General features: G+C 39.7%; 1 protein-coding gene across 5 annotated transcripts; it reads right to left on the reverse strand.

Moving 5' to 3' along the window:
* Positions 1-7,002: 7,002 nt before the first annotated feature.
* On the reverse strand, positions 7,003-13,249 carry Epgn (epithelial mitogen). Of its 5 annotated transcripts, none has more exons than XM_036200132.1 (5): positions 13,120-13,249; positions 12,536-12,628; positions 9,699-9,819; positions 8,565-8,717; positions 7,003-7,057 (listed from the first exon to the last, which is right to left on the reverse strand). In XM_036200132.1, exons 1-5 carry the CDS (start codon positions 13,247-13,249, stop codon positions 7,003-7,005), a joined length of 552 nt encoding a protein of 183 aa, XP_036056025.1. The 5 variants fall into 5 exon arrangements, with proteins under 5 accessions (XP_036056025.1, XP_036056027.1, XP_036056026.1 ...); XM_036200134.1 differs by having other exon boundaries at positions 8,691-8,717; positions 12,563-12,628; positions 13,120-13,162; XM_036200133.1 differs by having other exon boundaries at positions 8,691-8,717; positions 13,120-13,162.

Raw genomic sequence — 13,249 nt, forward strand, 5'->3', positions numbered from 1 at the left:
GGGAGTTGAACCCAGGGTCTTATGTATGCCAGATACAAGCTTTATTACCAAACTATACCTCCAGCCCAGCTTGGTCTAATTTACTACCAAATTTGTTGAAGGGCATAAAATTTATTTCTCTACCATTGAGCACTTGATTAAGCATAACCATTTGCTCATAGCATAAGGAAAGGAATGGATGAGTCATAAAGAAAGCAAGGAGACCTGGAACTCTTTGCATTGGCTCAGGTCAGCAATGTCAGGATGGAAAGCATATTGTGTTTGTTAGTTTACTTAAGAAAATTCTGCTTGTGAGGTCTTCTATTCATTTATGGCTTGAGAAAGAAATGAACAAGCAATATGACAACAGGAGCTTGAATCCACAATAAAATGAGGCCTTGGCATTGTGTCCTTGCCACTCTTACCCCAAATTAGATAGATAAAGAGAGTTATGATAATCTCCCTATACTCTTAAGATCTTACATGTTAGGCAAAACACTTCGAAGGCTGTGATGATTTCAAGTCAGTTTTGTTTTAATGCTTTTTTCAAAACATGCTTATTCTGGCATAAAGGAACAATTTGTGCATTACTAGACTTTTATATTTACTTATGTCGGACTTCATCTGAGACAAATAGAGATACATGAAATTGTTGTGAAAAGCTGGTGTGGAAATATGCAAAATATACACACACGTCCACACGTAAGCATACACAGTTACCTTGGCTCGTGTTTGTGTTGTGAGCCATACACATTCTTATCTGCCATTATAATGTCCCATCCAACTCAATTATCCTGCCTCAATCATTTGACAGTAATTCACAATCTCTATCCCTGCCAACCCCTGCTTCCACAAGCAAAGCATCAGTCATTTCAAGATAAGTTTCTTATTTATAGTATTATCTAGGTATATCTCAGCCATTTAGAGTGTAGACAATTGTATGATCATCTTTATTACTTTCCATTATGTTTGTTTGTTTTATAGGTTGTTGATAACATTTTTTGAACATTGTAACCCCAATTTTCCAGTAAATCTTGTAGATGCTTTTGCTTCATTTTGTGGTGTGATTATTTTCAGAAACAGCTATGTCACCTCATTATAAACGTATTATAGTGAGAGTTTAAATACTTACTAAGTGGGCACTATTACTGCTATTCTACATACATAGGCTATCTACTTTAGTTCCACCCTAAAATATCTCTATATGTATATTCTTCCTGCTTTATAATAGAAGGAGTTAGGACTAAGAGGGGTGAAATTCTCATTCTCAATTACAAAGCTAAAAGACAGTTGAAATTCAGACTAATGTTGTAGTTCAAACAACCTAGCTTCCAACAGCCTTGATCAAGTTTAGCCAAGCCATGCTTTGCTAAATACAATAGCTTCTGAAAGCCCAGCATCCACCTACCTTGCAAGTAGACAGACAAGATCACTCCCAAGTTCCATGACTTAGTAGAACAATGTCATTAAACATGCTGCTTAATCTTTCTAAATTTTAGTTCCTAATCTGACAAGAGACAGTCATAATAAAGTACCTAATGATCACTGAGTATTTATTCTGTGAGCAGATGGCATCCTCTTACAAGTGCCAAGGCTTGAGATTAGAGAAGTAAAACCAAACAATTAAAATCACAACAAAAAGCCAGCCCCCCAAACAAGACCATGGTAAGGCACCTGTAGGGGACGGAGCTAAATCTCAGTCTGTTAATCTGAAGACACCTTTCCTGTTCATCAGTTTGCCCTAGAATCCAATACAAATCTCCTTCTTTCTGTCTCTAAGGACTGGAAGATGCTGTATGTAAATTATTTAGCACTGTGCCTTCTCTTAATGAATGATGCTTATTATTGTTGCTATCACTATTGGGAATTATTCAAGGTTATAACTATAATACATGGTTGCTCTCTTCATCTCTGTCTGCAGTACATGGAGGGACTATAGCAAGGTTTGTGATATGTATTAGAGTCGGGGAGGGGAGATGAGACACTGCTGGGTGAAGAGTCCTCGCTAAGCATGGTATACAATGAGATGTCGGTGCCAGGCTTTGAACTGGGAGGTAACCTTAGCAGGCTAGTGTGCTGAGAAGACACATCCAACAAGTGCTTTAGCAGAAAGCAGCTGAGGGTGTGGGCAGGGCAGTGTCTGAGTCATCAGATGCCACCCTGCTAGCTTCCAGGTGAGTGTGGGTTCTTCTACCAACTGCATTCCTAAGCGGGCTTCTGACCTGTGAGGTTTGCAGGGCAACAGGGCCCCCTACTGGCTGCTCAGTAATTAAACTGATTTCAATTTAAACTGATTTAGATGAGCAAAAGACCTTCACAGAATTCCAAACAACCAAGCTGTCAGGCTTAAAGGTTTCTGGGAACCTTGAATTTGCAGACTGGGCACCAGAAGCCAACTGATGCTGAAGACACACTCCTAACCACAACTAGGCAAGAAGGCACAACCAGTATTTGGCGCATTCTCTTCACGGGCAAATAACTTGGCTTCCAAATGTGGGCTTGATTTAAAACAAACACACACGGAAGCCAAAGGAAATAATGTCTGATGTCTGTGGAGGGATCTTCCTGGTAGCCTTCACCTTTTCTTCATGTTTCTTATAGCCAGGAAGGGAACAGGGAAGTAGTCTTCACAGTCCAACTTCTCCATTTACCAGAACATCGTATCCAAAGGGCCCCCTCAAGTTAAACAGGCACGGGACTGCCTTAGAATGAGAGTGACAACCATTACACAGATATTTTTCATATCTCTAATTTTTGTCTTAACCTGATCCATCAAAATTTACTATTTTCCTCTAAGAGGCAATTTGGGGTGGGGTATGGCTGAGGATAATGGAGAGGAAGGGGGTTCATACTAAATTCTATTGACAATGTGGATGCCACACTCATTGTCTGTCACCAACCCTGGTCAGGTACACCCAGTGAAGTTAACAGTGCCGGACAACACTTGTCCACAGACGATGTGGAGTATTCTCAAGGGACCTCTTTATCCCTTGAGTCCTAAGGATAAACCTCCATAGGCTGTGGACTTACCTGTCAGCAGGCTCTTCACTTTTTGTCAGGCCCCACCCTGAGCATGGTATGCACATCTTAATCTGAAGATAACAGTAGGGAATTTATGTGGTTGATCCATGACAAAGGATACATATATATGTGTGTATATATATATATATTATAAAGAACAGAACTTTTTTCATTTGCAGATCACCTGACTACCTTTGTAGGTTCACCAAGAAGTTAGCCTGCAACATGAATTTTCCAAACACTGTTGGGAAACACCATTGAGACTATGACATGGACAAAAGAGCTGAAAGCTCTGTGTCCTTAAACAAGTCTGCACAATTAACCATATGTCTGTCAGATCAATTAAAACAATGCTTCCAAAACCTTGTTAATGCTCATAAACGGCAGTGCTAGAACACTAGTATTCCCCCTTGATTTGTTAAAGAACTGTATATTGACCAATACCTTTGTGCAATTTAAAGGTCTAGAGATGTCGTTCTTTCCAGAAAGAACTATGGCTTCATTATTATCATTTAAAAAATTTTTTTTTTCGTTTTTTGAAACAATCTAGATAGGTAGCCCAAACTAGTCTTCAAGATTTGCGAGCCTCCCTCAGCCTCCCAAATGCTGGGATTGCAGTCATACACCCCTAAGCCTGACTTCTCATTGGCATCTCCTTGAGAATCAGAAACACTGTTGGCTGTAGCTACTTGCCTTTGATCTTAACTGGATTTCAATTGAGATACCTGTGCTGTGTGCATTTTATGCCTGTATCTGAGGTGTAAAATTGAGAAAGGCCATAAGGTATTTAGATAAGACTTGACAGAGCAAGGCCATTCTCCTTATCATGCAATCACATTCCTATCCCTGACAAGACGTTTCTTTGGAAGCAGCAGGTATTGTCCACAGTCTTTCCCATTTGGATTATGTAGAGAAGTGAAATCAAAAGACGGCACACACTTTTAAAACATGGGTCTCCTCCAGGTTGGAATTCTTAGGTCACTAGATGTTCAGAGTCTCCCTCCACCATCGATGGATTTGAATAATTAACAGAACTATCATCCAGGACTTGCTCTTGGATGCAGTACTGGATAGATCTGGGCCAAAGGTTTGGATGGAAATATGGGCTCACCCAGATTCGCAGTGCCAGACTCTGACAAATTCAATTTCAACACTTCCACAGCATCTTGGCAGGTGCTCATGCCTGATGTCATCAGCCAGTGATGTAAGCCAGAAAGAGTGGTATTTTGCAATAGAGATTCTGGTAACCCTTCCCATGAGTGTGGGTTGAAAGCTATCAATATTTATATCACGCACAGAAAGCATGTAACATTTTGTAACGTAGAGAAGTTAGATGGCTTACTCGGAGTCATCTGCATACATGTGTCCTTGGGTTCCACATCAACATCTTAAATTGCTGATGTTTGTCTTTTATTTTCTTAAGGCATTTTTTCAATTAAATATAATGAAGGGAAATCTTATTGACGTCACCAAAATGGACATGTCAAAATTAAAGGATTAGATCTGCATGGTCACAGGAAATACTAAAGATGGATTAATTTATAATTTCTTCCTATGAAAACATAAATACGTAAAAAGCTAACTTAGGTTACAGTGAAAAGCTGTTGTAAATCCTTTTTTTGTAAAATTATTAACTTGGTATGGCTGGCATTATAGCGTTTGCTCCACCTAACCTAGTCTAAAGTACTATATAATGAGGTACTCACAAATGTAGATGACCTAAGAATGTAGTATCAAAGGACTGAAAGGTGGACACAGGAAGACAAAACGGGAATGGAAGAAGTTGAATTTCTTGTACTGTTTGGTTTTGTCACAGACACCAGAAACGTTATCATATAATCCACCTACATAGTTAAAAATGCAGTTCTGAGGCAAAGGCTTTATTAACATTGACTTTTTCTTCTCAGAATCTTATTGTATATGTATTTCAGTTTTTCTCCTGTGCACAGATATTGCCAGATGTTCCTCTGGCTCCGTAGGCATGCCAGAGATCCTTTTCTGCACAAGTAAACCCAGTAGTTACAAGATCACAAGGTCATTTTATATGCTAGCCCATAAACAGATAGTTTTCATAAACTTGGCTCTAAGTTTCCGTGTTGTTTGGCTGGGTGTGTTTTACATTGTTAATAAATAGGATGCAGTGAGTGAAGAATGTTGGATATATATTACTGCTTATTTTGGTTAACATTTTGATTTGTCTATCTGGAAGTCATAACTGATATTCTAATTTCAGGTTAGTGTGTTTGAAATCTGTAAGCACTTACAGACTGTAAGTGTGTATGACCATTTATGGTATCACTTCTCCAGAGGTAGCAGAAATTCCTTTCTTTCCTCAAGAGGTAGATCTTAGTCAATTGAAAGTAGGCCTCCAGTGTTTCTTCCTGGACTCTCCTTGGCTTTTTCTACATTTTTTTGAAATGCTCAGGAAGAGGTAGCTTTCTAGGTGTGGTTGCTGGAGTCACTGGGTGGAACTGTCACTCCCCACCCCTCGGCATGATGTAACTTTGCACATGCAGAAAGTGCTGACATGCAACGCAGCTGTAGTACATTCCTTCTGGAGGAAAAACAAAGCCAAGGAAACACCTTCTCTCGAAGGAAAGCAGAATGTAGTATACCTAAAGTGTGGATTAAAACCTACATCAATATATGCATCAGACTTTGCTATTGTAAGAATATTCAAGTATGACTTTCTTTTAATTAACCTCAAGTTCAAATTGTTCTGCTTATGAGAAACAGAAATAAGCCCATAGTTCTAGATTAAATCCAGAAAGAGAAAATAGTAGTTGTTATTAGTCTATAATTTCATTTTGTATTTTCTCTAAAAATAAATTATTATCTTACAAAGCAAACATTAAAATATATACTTAAAATAATATCCAGGGTTTTTGGGGGGCTTAGAGATGGGATTGATAATGAAAGTGTTGAAGATAATCTGACTTGCAACACAAATATAGGAGTTTGGTTTTTATCTTCCCCTACAGTTCAGTTTTAGAGCTACAAGTGTTTGTAGGAAATGTAACCAAAGCCCAAAGAAAGTAAAAGACTTGCCTAAGACTGGATCATGTGGAAGAAACACAGTTCAAAAGAAGGATCCTGATTCCCAACTAAGTATTTCTACCATTGTTTCATTTTTACCTATGTACAAATATGTTATCAATCAATCAAAAGTGGTAACATTTCATGTCCTGTAGCTAGTTTTCAGCTTCCATTTAGGGATCAATTCAAGGCTTTTAGTTGTTAGTTGAATTCTAGGACTTCAGTTCAAGTGACAGACACCAGGTGAGCCTTTCAATGGAAGGATAAGATGATAAGCATCAGGGTACAGATTAGCTCAGCACAAAGTTTTATAATCCATACAGAAATGGCAGTTTCGCCTACTCAGGACTTGCTGTCCAGGTGACTTTCAGTCTTCAAGAATTCATTTGCTTATTGCAAACTCCACAAATAAAGTTTCCATTCTGCTGTCACAGCTGGGTCTGACTTATGCTTGCCCTGGATACTCCATTTTCTTCCAGTGGTTCAGGTTAAATGCATTTTCAGTTGACTCTAAGAGCCATTTATTGGTTTCATTTGAAAATTGATACCCCAAATACCATCAGGACAGATTGTTTGGGACCAGGTCCATTGAAATGGGTGGCCCCAAGTGTTGTGTACATGAAGAACTCAGGCATGGCATTACTTCGACTTGATGTGGGGGAAACAGTTAAGATGAAAACTCGCACCTGAGATGATCAGAAGCGTGGAACAAATCCTTCTGCAGCGACAATGACCACACAATAACAAGCCCAAAGTAGGGCTGTGAACTTGGTTTCACATAGCTCTCCTGGCACCCAAGATGGTAAAACCTAAGAACTGATGTTCAATTTTATCCTCTTATTGCATTGTGACCCAAACCGCCATTGTTTTCAAGTTAGCTTGTCACACTCTGTATCATCTAAAGATTATCCATTGGAGTCCCCTTTGCTTTTGACAAATGACATGATGAGTATGCCTTACAAGGTCTTACAATGGTCTCCCTCCAGAGCAGATGCTGTAAGGCGATTTCAGATTTAGACACCTAAAAAAGAGAGAACATTGGTTTCCATAGGAGTGCTGTCTCTGTGGATCATTATGGCTTACAAATACAAATGTGCTGCTGTAACAATTGCTCTTAGTACTCTGCCTAGATGCCATTTGTCTACTGGTGGATGCATCACTCAGTAGCAGAAAGGAGCACATGCACCATAGTTCTAGAGGATTACCTATGGCCAACAGAATGCCTTGCCAACAAGTTTCTAACAGATTGTAAGAACCTGATCATTACTCTTCTTTGGATGGGTCTATGATGCCATTCTCATTCTCTCTCTCTCTCTCTCTCTCTCCCCCCCCCCCAATGGAATCAGGTACAGAGTGCACTGGAGTTGAAGCCACATCTTTGCTTGGCAACTTTGGGCTGTTTTGTGTCCTTTTGTTACCTATATAGAGGTAACAAAACTATAGGTTTTGTCATGGATAACACCTGCACGCATAACCATCTCCTTTTCACACCCAACTTTCCACACCCAGCTCATGAATGTCTACAGATCTCCACTCCTCCTCCTTCTCCTCCTCCCCTTCCTCTTTATCCTTCTCCTCTCCTTTCTCCTTCTCCTTCATTCTCCTCCTTGCTTTCTTTGTCCTCTTTCTCGTTATTAATCTTTGTCTCTTTGTCAAGTATAAAGCTAATATAACACATATTCAGTTCTTTCTGAGAGACATTTATTAAGCAAAACAGATTTCTAATTTTGGTCATGGAACTTTAGTCATTTTTTAAAAAATGAGAATAGTGAAAGTACCACAAGTGAAATATATTCATTCTTAATGTGCCCCTCATTAACTTTTTTAGCTTTTATTTAAAGAATAATAGCTAGTATGGAGAACCTTGAAATAATGTGGTACATACATAAATAATTAAAACTTGTTTGCAGATTAAGTTCTTGATATTGGGATTTTAGTAGTAGACAGTATTGCTAAAGATAGCTCCCCTTAATGTCTACAGAGAAAGTGGCCCATAGTTGTCACACATTTTCATTTATTTAATAAGAATTTCTTAACATTTTGGGTTTTTGTTTTGTTTTCCTTTTGTTGAGATGGGATTTCTTTGTGTATCCCTGGCTGTCCTGGAACTATCTCTGTAGAACAGGCTGGCCTCAGACTCACAGAGATCCACCTGCCTCTGCCTCCCGAGTGCTGGGATTAAAGGTGTGTGCCACCACAGCCCAGTTTTTAACTTTCTTTTTGCTCAACAATATGTATGTATCATTAGACACTAAATGTATAATCATCAGTAAGATATATTTAATCTCTGCTATCCTTCCCACTTAAAACTTTGATTTAGGCAAACACAGATAAGAAGAAAGGAAACTGTAAATTTGCACTATTCTATTGCATCTGAAGTTAATTTTTACTGCTTGTCTGGGTTGGTGAAAAGGCACCAAAAATGTTATGGAAGGTCTTCCCAGACACACATGTCCATAGTAGGGACTCAAATAAACATTTTTCAAGTGAAGGCACACAACCAATTTAATGCTTTGTTTTTCCCATACCTTTTTCTTATGTAGCAATATAAGACAGCAAGAAAGGCACTAATTAACAATCCAACGCCAATCCCGATTGCAATGTACTTTTCATAAGAATCCACAGCATATGAAGTTAAGGTTAAATGCTCACACCTTTCTCCCGTGTAACCAGTGAAGCATCTTTAAAGAGAGAAAAGAATATACAACCTTAAAGCCTACAATGACAGAAGTACAAACAGGTGATGCATTTCAAAGAATGAGGAAAGAGAGACATTTGCAGAGGCTCATTGGAGCCAGTCCATTAATGAAACAGTCTATGCTTCACCACAGTCATTTCAGTAAGGCTCCACACACTCACTCCCTCATTGCTAGGAAGAAAAGGTAAACTGCTTGTCAAGAAGTTGCCCCAAAATAAGATCATGGCAGCTCCAAGACTTCATCTTCCTGAATAGATTTTCTTTTTGTGGGGGTCTGTCTCATCCTGCAAACCTATGAAAGTTCAGTGTCACTTTTGCATGTTGTTAGAAATGCACATACTGATTTGACAGTTATAGAACATCAAAGTCAGCATTCCTAGCAACTCCAGGTTTCACACATGCTATAGTGTGGAAACTACAGTTTTGAATAATGTGGATAAGTAGTTTAGAAAGAAAGACTTTTTCATATTCAAATATGAAGACTGGCCAGTCACACTCAGATCAAGCGTATTTCCGCCTTTCTCTTGACATTTCACCATCCTCATCTTTTTAATTGTTTTGAGATTATAATATACTTACATCCCCCATCCCTCTCCTTCCTCTAAGTGCTTCCATGTTGTTAAGAGGAGCAGGGAGTTTGCTGTGAGACTGGGTCTCTTAGAAATGGCAGAAGCAACACCCACGAAGTCTCACCAACATGGCTGCTTAAAGATGAGCAGAACAATGACAATGTCAATAGGGAAGTTAGCGTGGACTAGGGTTGAGATAGGACTCAGGATGTCTCACCCTACAAAAAAGAGCTTTAGGTAGCTAAGGAATGCTGAGAGCAGGAGAAACAGTCTTCACCAGGGAAGAGCACAGTTGGCTACCAAGCAGTTTTTACTGGACAAAAAGAACAGTTGGAACTGTGCTGTGTCTATCACTTTCTTCTGTCTCTAAGACTTGCTAAGTTCTTGGCAATTACCTGCAAATGGCTTTCTTCAGCTCATGGTGGAATGCACACACTCCATTTATGCAGTAGCTATGATGGTCTTCCAGACAAGGATGGGGGAACTTCAAAGCTACTGGTCCTTCTATGGAGTCAGCTAGGAAAGGGAGATACATTATTAACAGTTAAGTGTGTCCTACCTTCACAACACACCTTTGATTTTTAAGAATATTTTAAGCTCTTTGTCCTTTAAAACACTGATTTTCTTTGGTGGAGGGATTCTATCTAAAAGGTTGGGTCCACGTTTCTACACACATTGTTAACTAATTACAGGGTGGAGATGGATTGATGATTGCCCCATTCTTTAGATACTACATAACAAAGCATAGAGGTGAGTTGGTCGAAAGGTGGCAGCATCGGTTCTAGCTTAGCAGGCAATTCTGAACAATGTTTTCCAGACATATACCCAATGCTCATTAACTAGACAGAAGGCCTCATATCACTTTACATTTCCCCTACCTCAGTAGGATGGCACCTAGGGAGGAGACCTGGGTGTAGTTTTTCTCTATAATAAAATAGATGTTTATTTCCCTTCCAGAGGGAGAGATGAGAATCCCCTTTCACTCTTCTACAGACTGCCAGGAGGTGTTAATTAGACAGGGGCCATTTTCACTGAGTGACCAGAGTGGGGCTGTTATGACTGAAACAGGAATCCAGAACCAATGTGGGGCTCAGGTGGACACAGCCGATGGCAACGCCACCACATACTAAGTGACAGTTCTACTGTGTTGTGAAGCAATGGCCAAGCCACAGAGGTGGGATCTAAGACAGATTTTTAATTCTTTTGTTCTAATACTGCAAAAATGACCACAGTGTGTAGTCTAGTGATCCAAAACCTCCTTATGGGACACCAGGAAAGGGTTCTCTGGAAAGTCATCTGTATTTCAGGATGCCTCTGATCTCCGGCATGCCAGATGTAACATGTACTGGTGCCATCCTTGGTGCTTACACATTGGGAAAGACTCTTAGGGAAAACTGTATAATTGAATCCCTGCCATTTTTAAACCGTTCTTAAGCAGAATTAGTGGCGTGTTACGTTGTATTGAGTGAATAAGTATACCTCCTCACTATTAGTCATCGCCATGCGACACCATATGTGCATTTCTACGGAGACTAAGAGCATCCTACTTAGATGTCTTTGGGGAAAAAAATCTAAAACATTCCTTTTCATGTAAAAAATACTAAATGTCTATATACTAGGATACCAATAAGACACCATGATCACTTTGTTTTAAAAACACATACCAGAACTTGCAATTGGCATCTAATTTGCTGAATGTGGGATCTTAAACACAATTTATCCCTTTAGGAATTGATTTGGAGATACTGAGAATTTCTCATTCAAGCTGTGCTAAATTCCTCTGAATCCAAGAATAACCAAGTTTACTTAACCAAATCTAAAGAAGGGCTTTTCTAGAAAATATAAGAATTTGAAAGAAACCATTTCCAAAGAAAGGGCACTCCAGACAGACTCATTCTTTTTCCTTGTGGAGGAGAATATTAATTATTTCATTAAAACATTTATAAGATATGATTCATATTTTTAAGTTAAAAGTAAAAAGAAGGGCTATCACACAGTGATAGAATGCTTACTTAGTATGCACATGACCCTGAGGTCCATGCCAGCATGGCAACAAAGCGAGGGAAAATACAAAATTTCTCTATGAAGAATGCAAAGGAACAAAATAGCATAGCTGCTCATTTCTGTCCTCACTTCTGCTGTTATCTAAGTCAAAGATTCCATTTGCAGTTCATTCAGCATCATGAGAGAGAAAAGTGTGGGATGGGGATGCTGGAAGCATGACTATGCCATCTACCCCAAAGATGAAACCATGTCTTTAAATTTTCCATACATTCAGTTTTACAAATTGGTGTTCAAAAATCAAATGAACAACTTGAGTGTTTAAAAATCATTGGAAAAACGAGGAACAGTTGGATGTTGCCATCTTTAATATTTAGGAATGAACTATTTGGCCTCATCTTCTTTTATTGGCAAGATAAGGAGTGTCCTATGCCCTGATCACAAACCATAGTCTTATATGAGGTGATATTATGAGAGTTGTGAGGGAGTCAAAGCCATTCAGACACAGGTCTTGACAGGCAAGGAGCTTTCCGAGTTCATCTGTAGTGCAGATAAGTTTGCAAGCTGTGCCACAGTGCTGTGCTCAGCAGCAGCCAGAAGCGTCTATGCTAGGCACAGTCAGACAGAAAGAAAATACACCATCAATGACAGAAACTGGGTGGATGAGGTTAGGAAATGCAGCATATGCTCACAGGACAATAAGCAACAAGAAAAGACCTTTGCAAAGATGGGGGGAAAGCACTGCCTCTCGTAGCTGTCCTTTCTGTAGCTGCTAAGCTTACTGTCAGAGATCAAAATACAGCCACTCTCCTCAAGAATGTCAAAGTCATATGTAATTACACTGGATACCCTGGGTCACTGGGACTCAAGCAGAATCTAAGCAGAACCTGTGGCATGTCTCACATTCAGGAAAGCGGCAGAAGACAGGCAGCTTTTCTCATCCTTGTTTCACTTCCTCCTTAGAAAGAAAGAAAAAAAGAAAGAAAGGAAGGAAGGAAGGAAGGAAGGAAGGAAGGAAGCAAGCAAGGAAGCAAGCAAGCAAGCAAGCAAGCAAGCAGCCCCTGTCTGACATATCTATCTACCTGTCACCTCAACTTAGCATCATCTTTCGGAAATCGCTGATTCTTTAGTAAAATGTTGGCTAAAGTTTTTCCGGTGTTGTCTCCAGCACAATGCAATTTCTGTCAAAGGGTTCAAGGAAGGCACTTGAAATAGAGTGGCAAGCAGCTACCTTCCGTGATGTTAACCGTCCAGTTGCTCTGCTGCGCTGTGCTAGGAGGTGTCACGTGCACTTCTTCTTCCTTGGTCAGCGTGGCCGCCATTGCTGTGGTAGAGGGAAAAGCACCTTTCATGGATGAGTCTCCTTTGTGCACAAACAACCGATCCAAAGGGTTCTTATTCCGGGGATTCCCGTTTGCTGCTCTGGTTTTAATTCATTAGGTTCAACGGAATCCAGAACCCGACTAGGGCAATTCCAGGCTACTCTTTAGCTGTCCCATTGACAGCATTACAATTACATCATTCTGAAATGGATTCATTCTTAGGAGAAAGTTCGTGTATTTACATGCTAAGACAATCACCACACACAGCTAGCTTCCTGTAGGGCGGCAGCTGTTATCAAGGGCACTTCAATTGCTTAAAGCAATTATTTCAGCCTTCTTAAAAAATAAAAAAAAAAATCAAGATCAAAAAAGAGCATATATTCCATAAAGATCTGATTAATCCACACAATCCTTGCTCGGATCCTTGTCAGGGGCAACCTCAAATTCAAAGAACTAAATCTTTACATTTTACAGCGGTACAGAAATGACCTACCTTTGACCAGGAGGCAGACTGCCATTGGAATCCCCAGAGCCATATCCTGTAGCTGCTGAACTTCTTTCCCTGGTCCTCCTAGACTGAAGGGTGGAGGGTTTTTATTGCTCTCTCTGAGTCTTTCTTCCAT

Source organism: Onychomys torridus, chromosome 10 (genome assembly GCF_903995425.1).
Source record: "Onychomys torridus chromosome 10, mOncTor1.1, whole genome shotgun sequence".
Taxonomy (NCBI): Eukaryota; Metazoa; Chordata; class Mammalia; order Rodentia; family Cricetidae; genus Onychomys; species Onychomys torridus.

Excerpts from the sequence above, each read along its gene's own strand:
- Epgn (XM_036200132.1), bottom strand. The coding sequence starts at position 13,249 with ATGGAAGAAAGACTCAGAGAGAGCAATAAAAACCCTCCACCCTTCAGT. Across the intron at positions 12,629-13,119 it reads AGTCTGCCTCCTGGTCAAAG|CAATGGCGGCCACGCTGACC; the intron begins GTAGGTCATTTC and ends CCTCTACCACAG. Across the intron at positions 9,820-12,535 it reads GACGGTTAACATCACGGAAG|CTGACTCCATAGAAGGACCA; the intron begins GTAGCTGCTTGC and ends TCCCTTTCCTAG.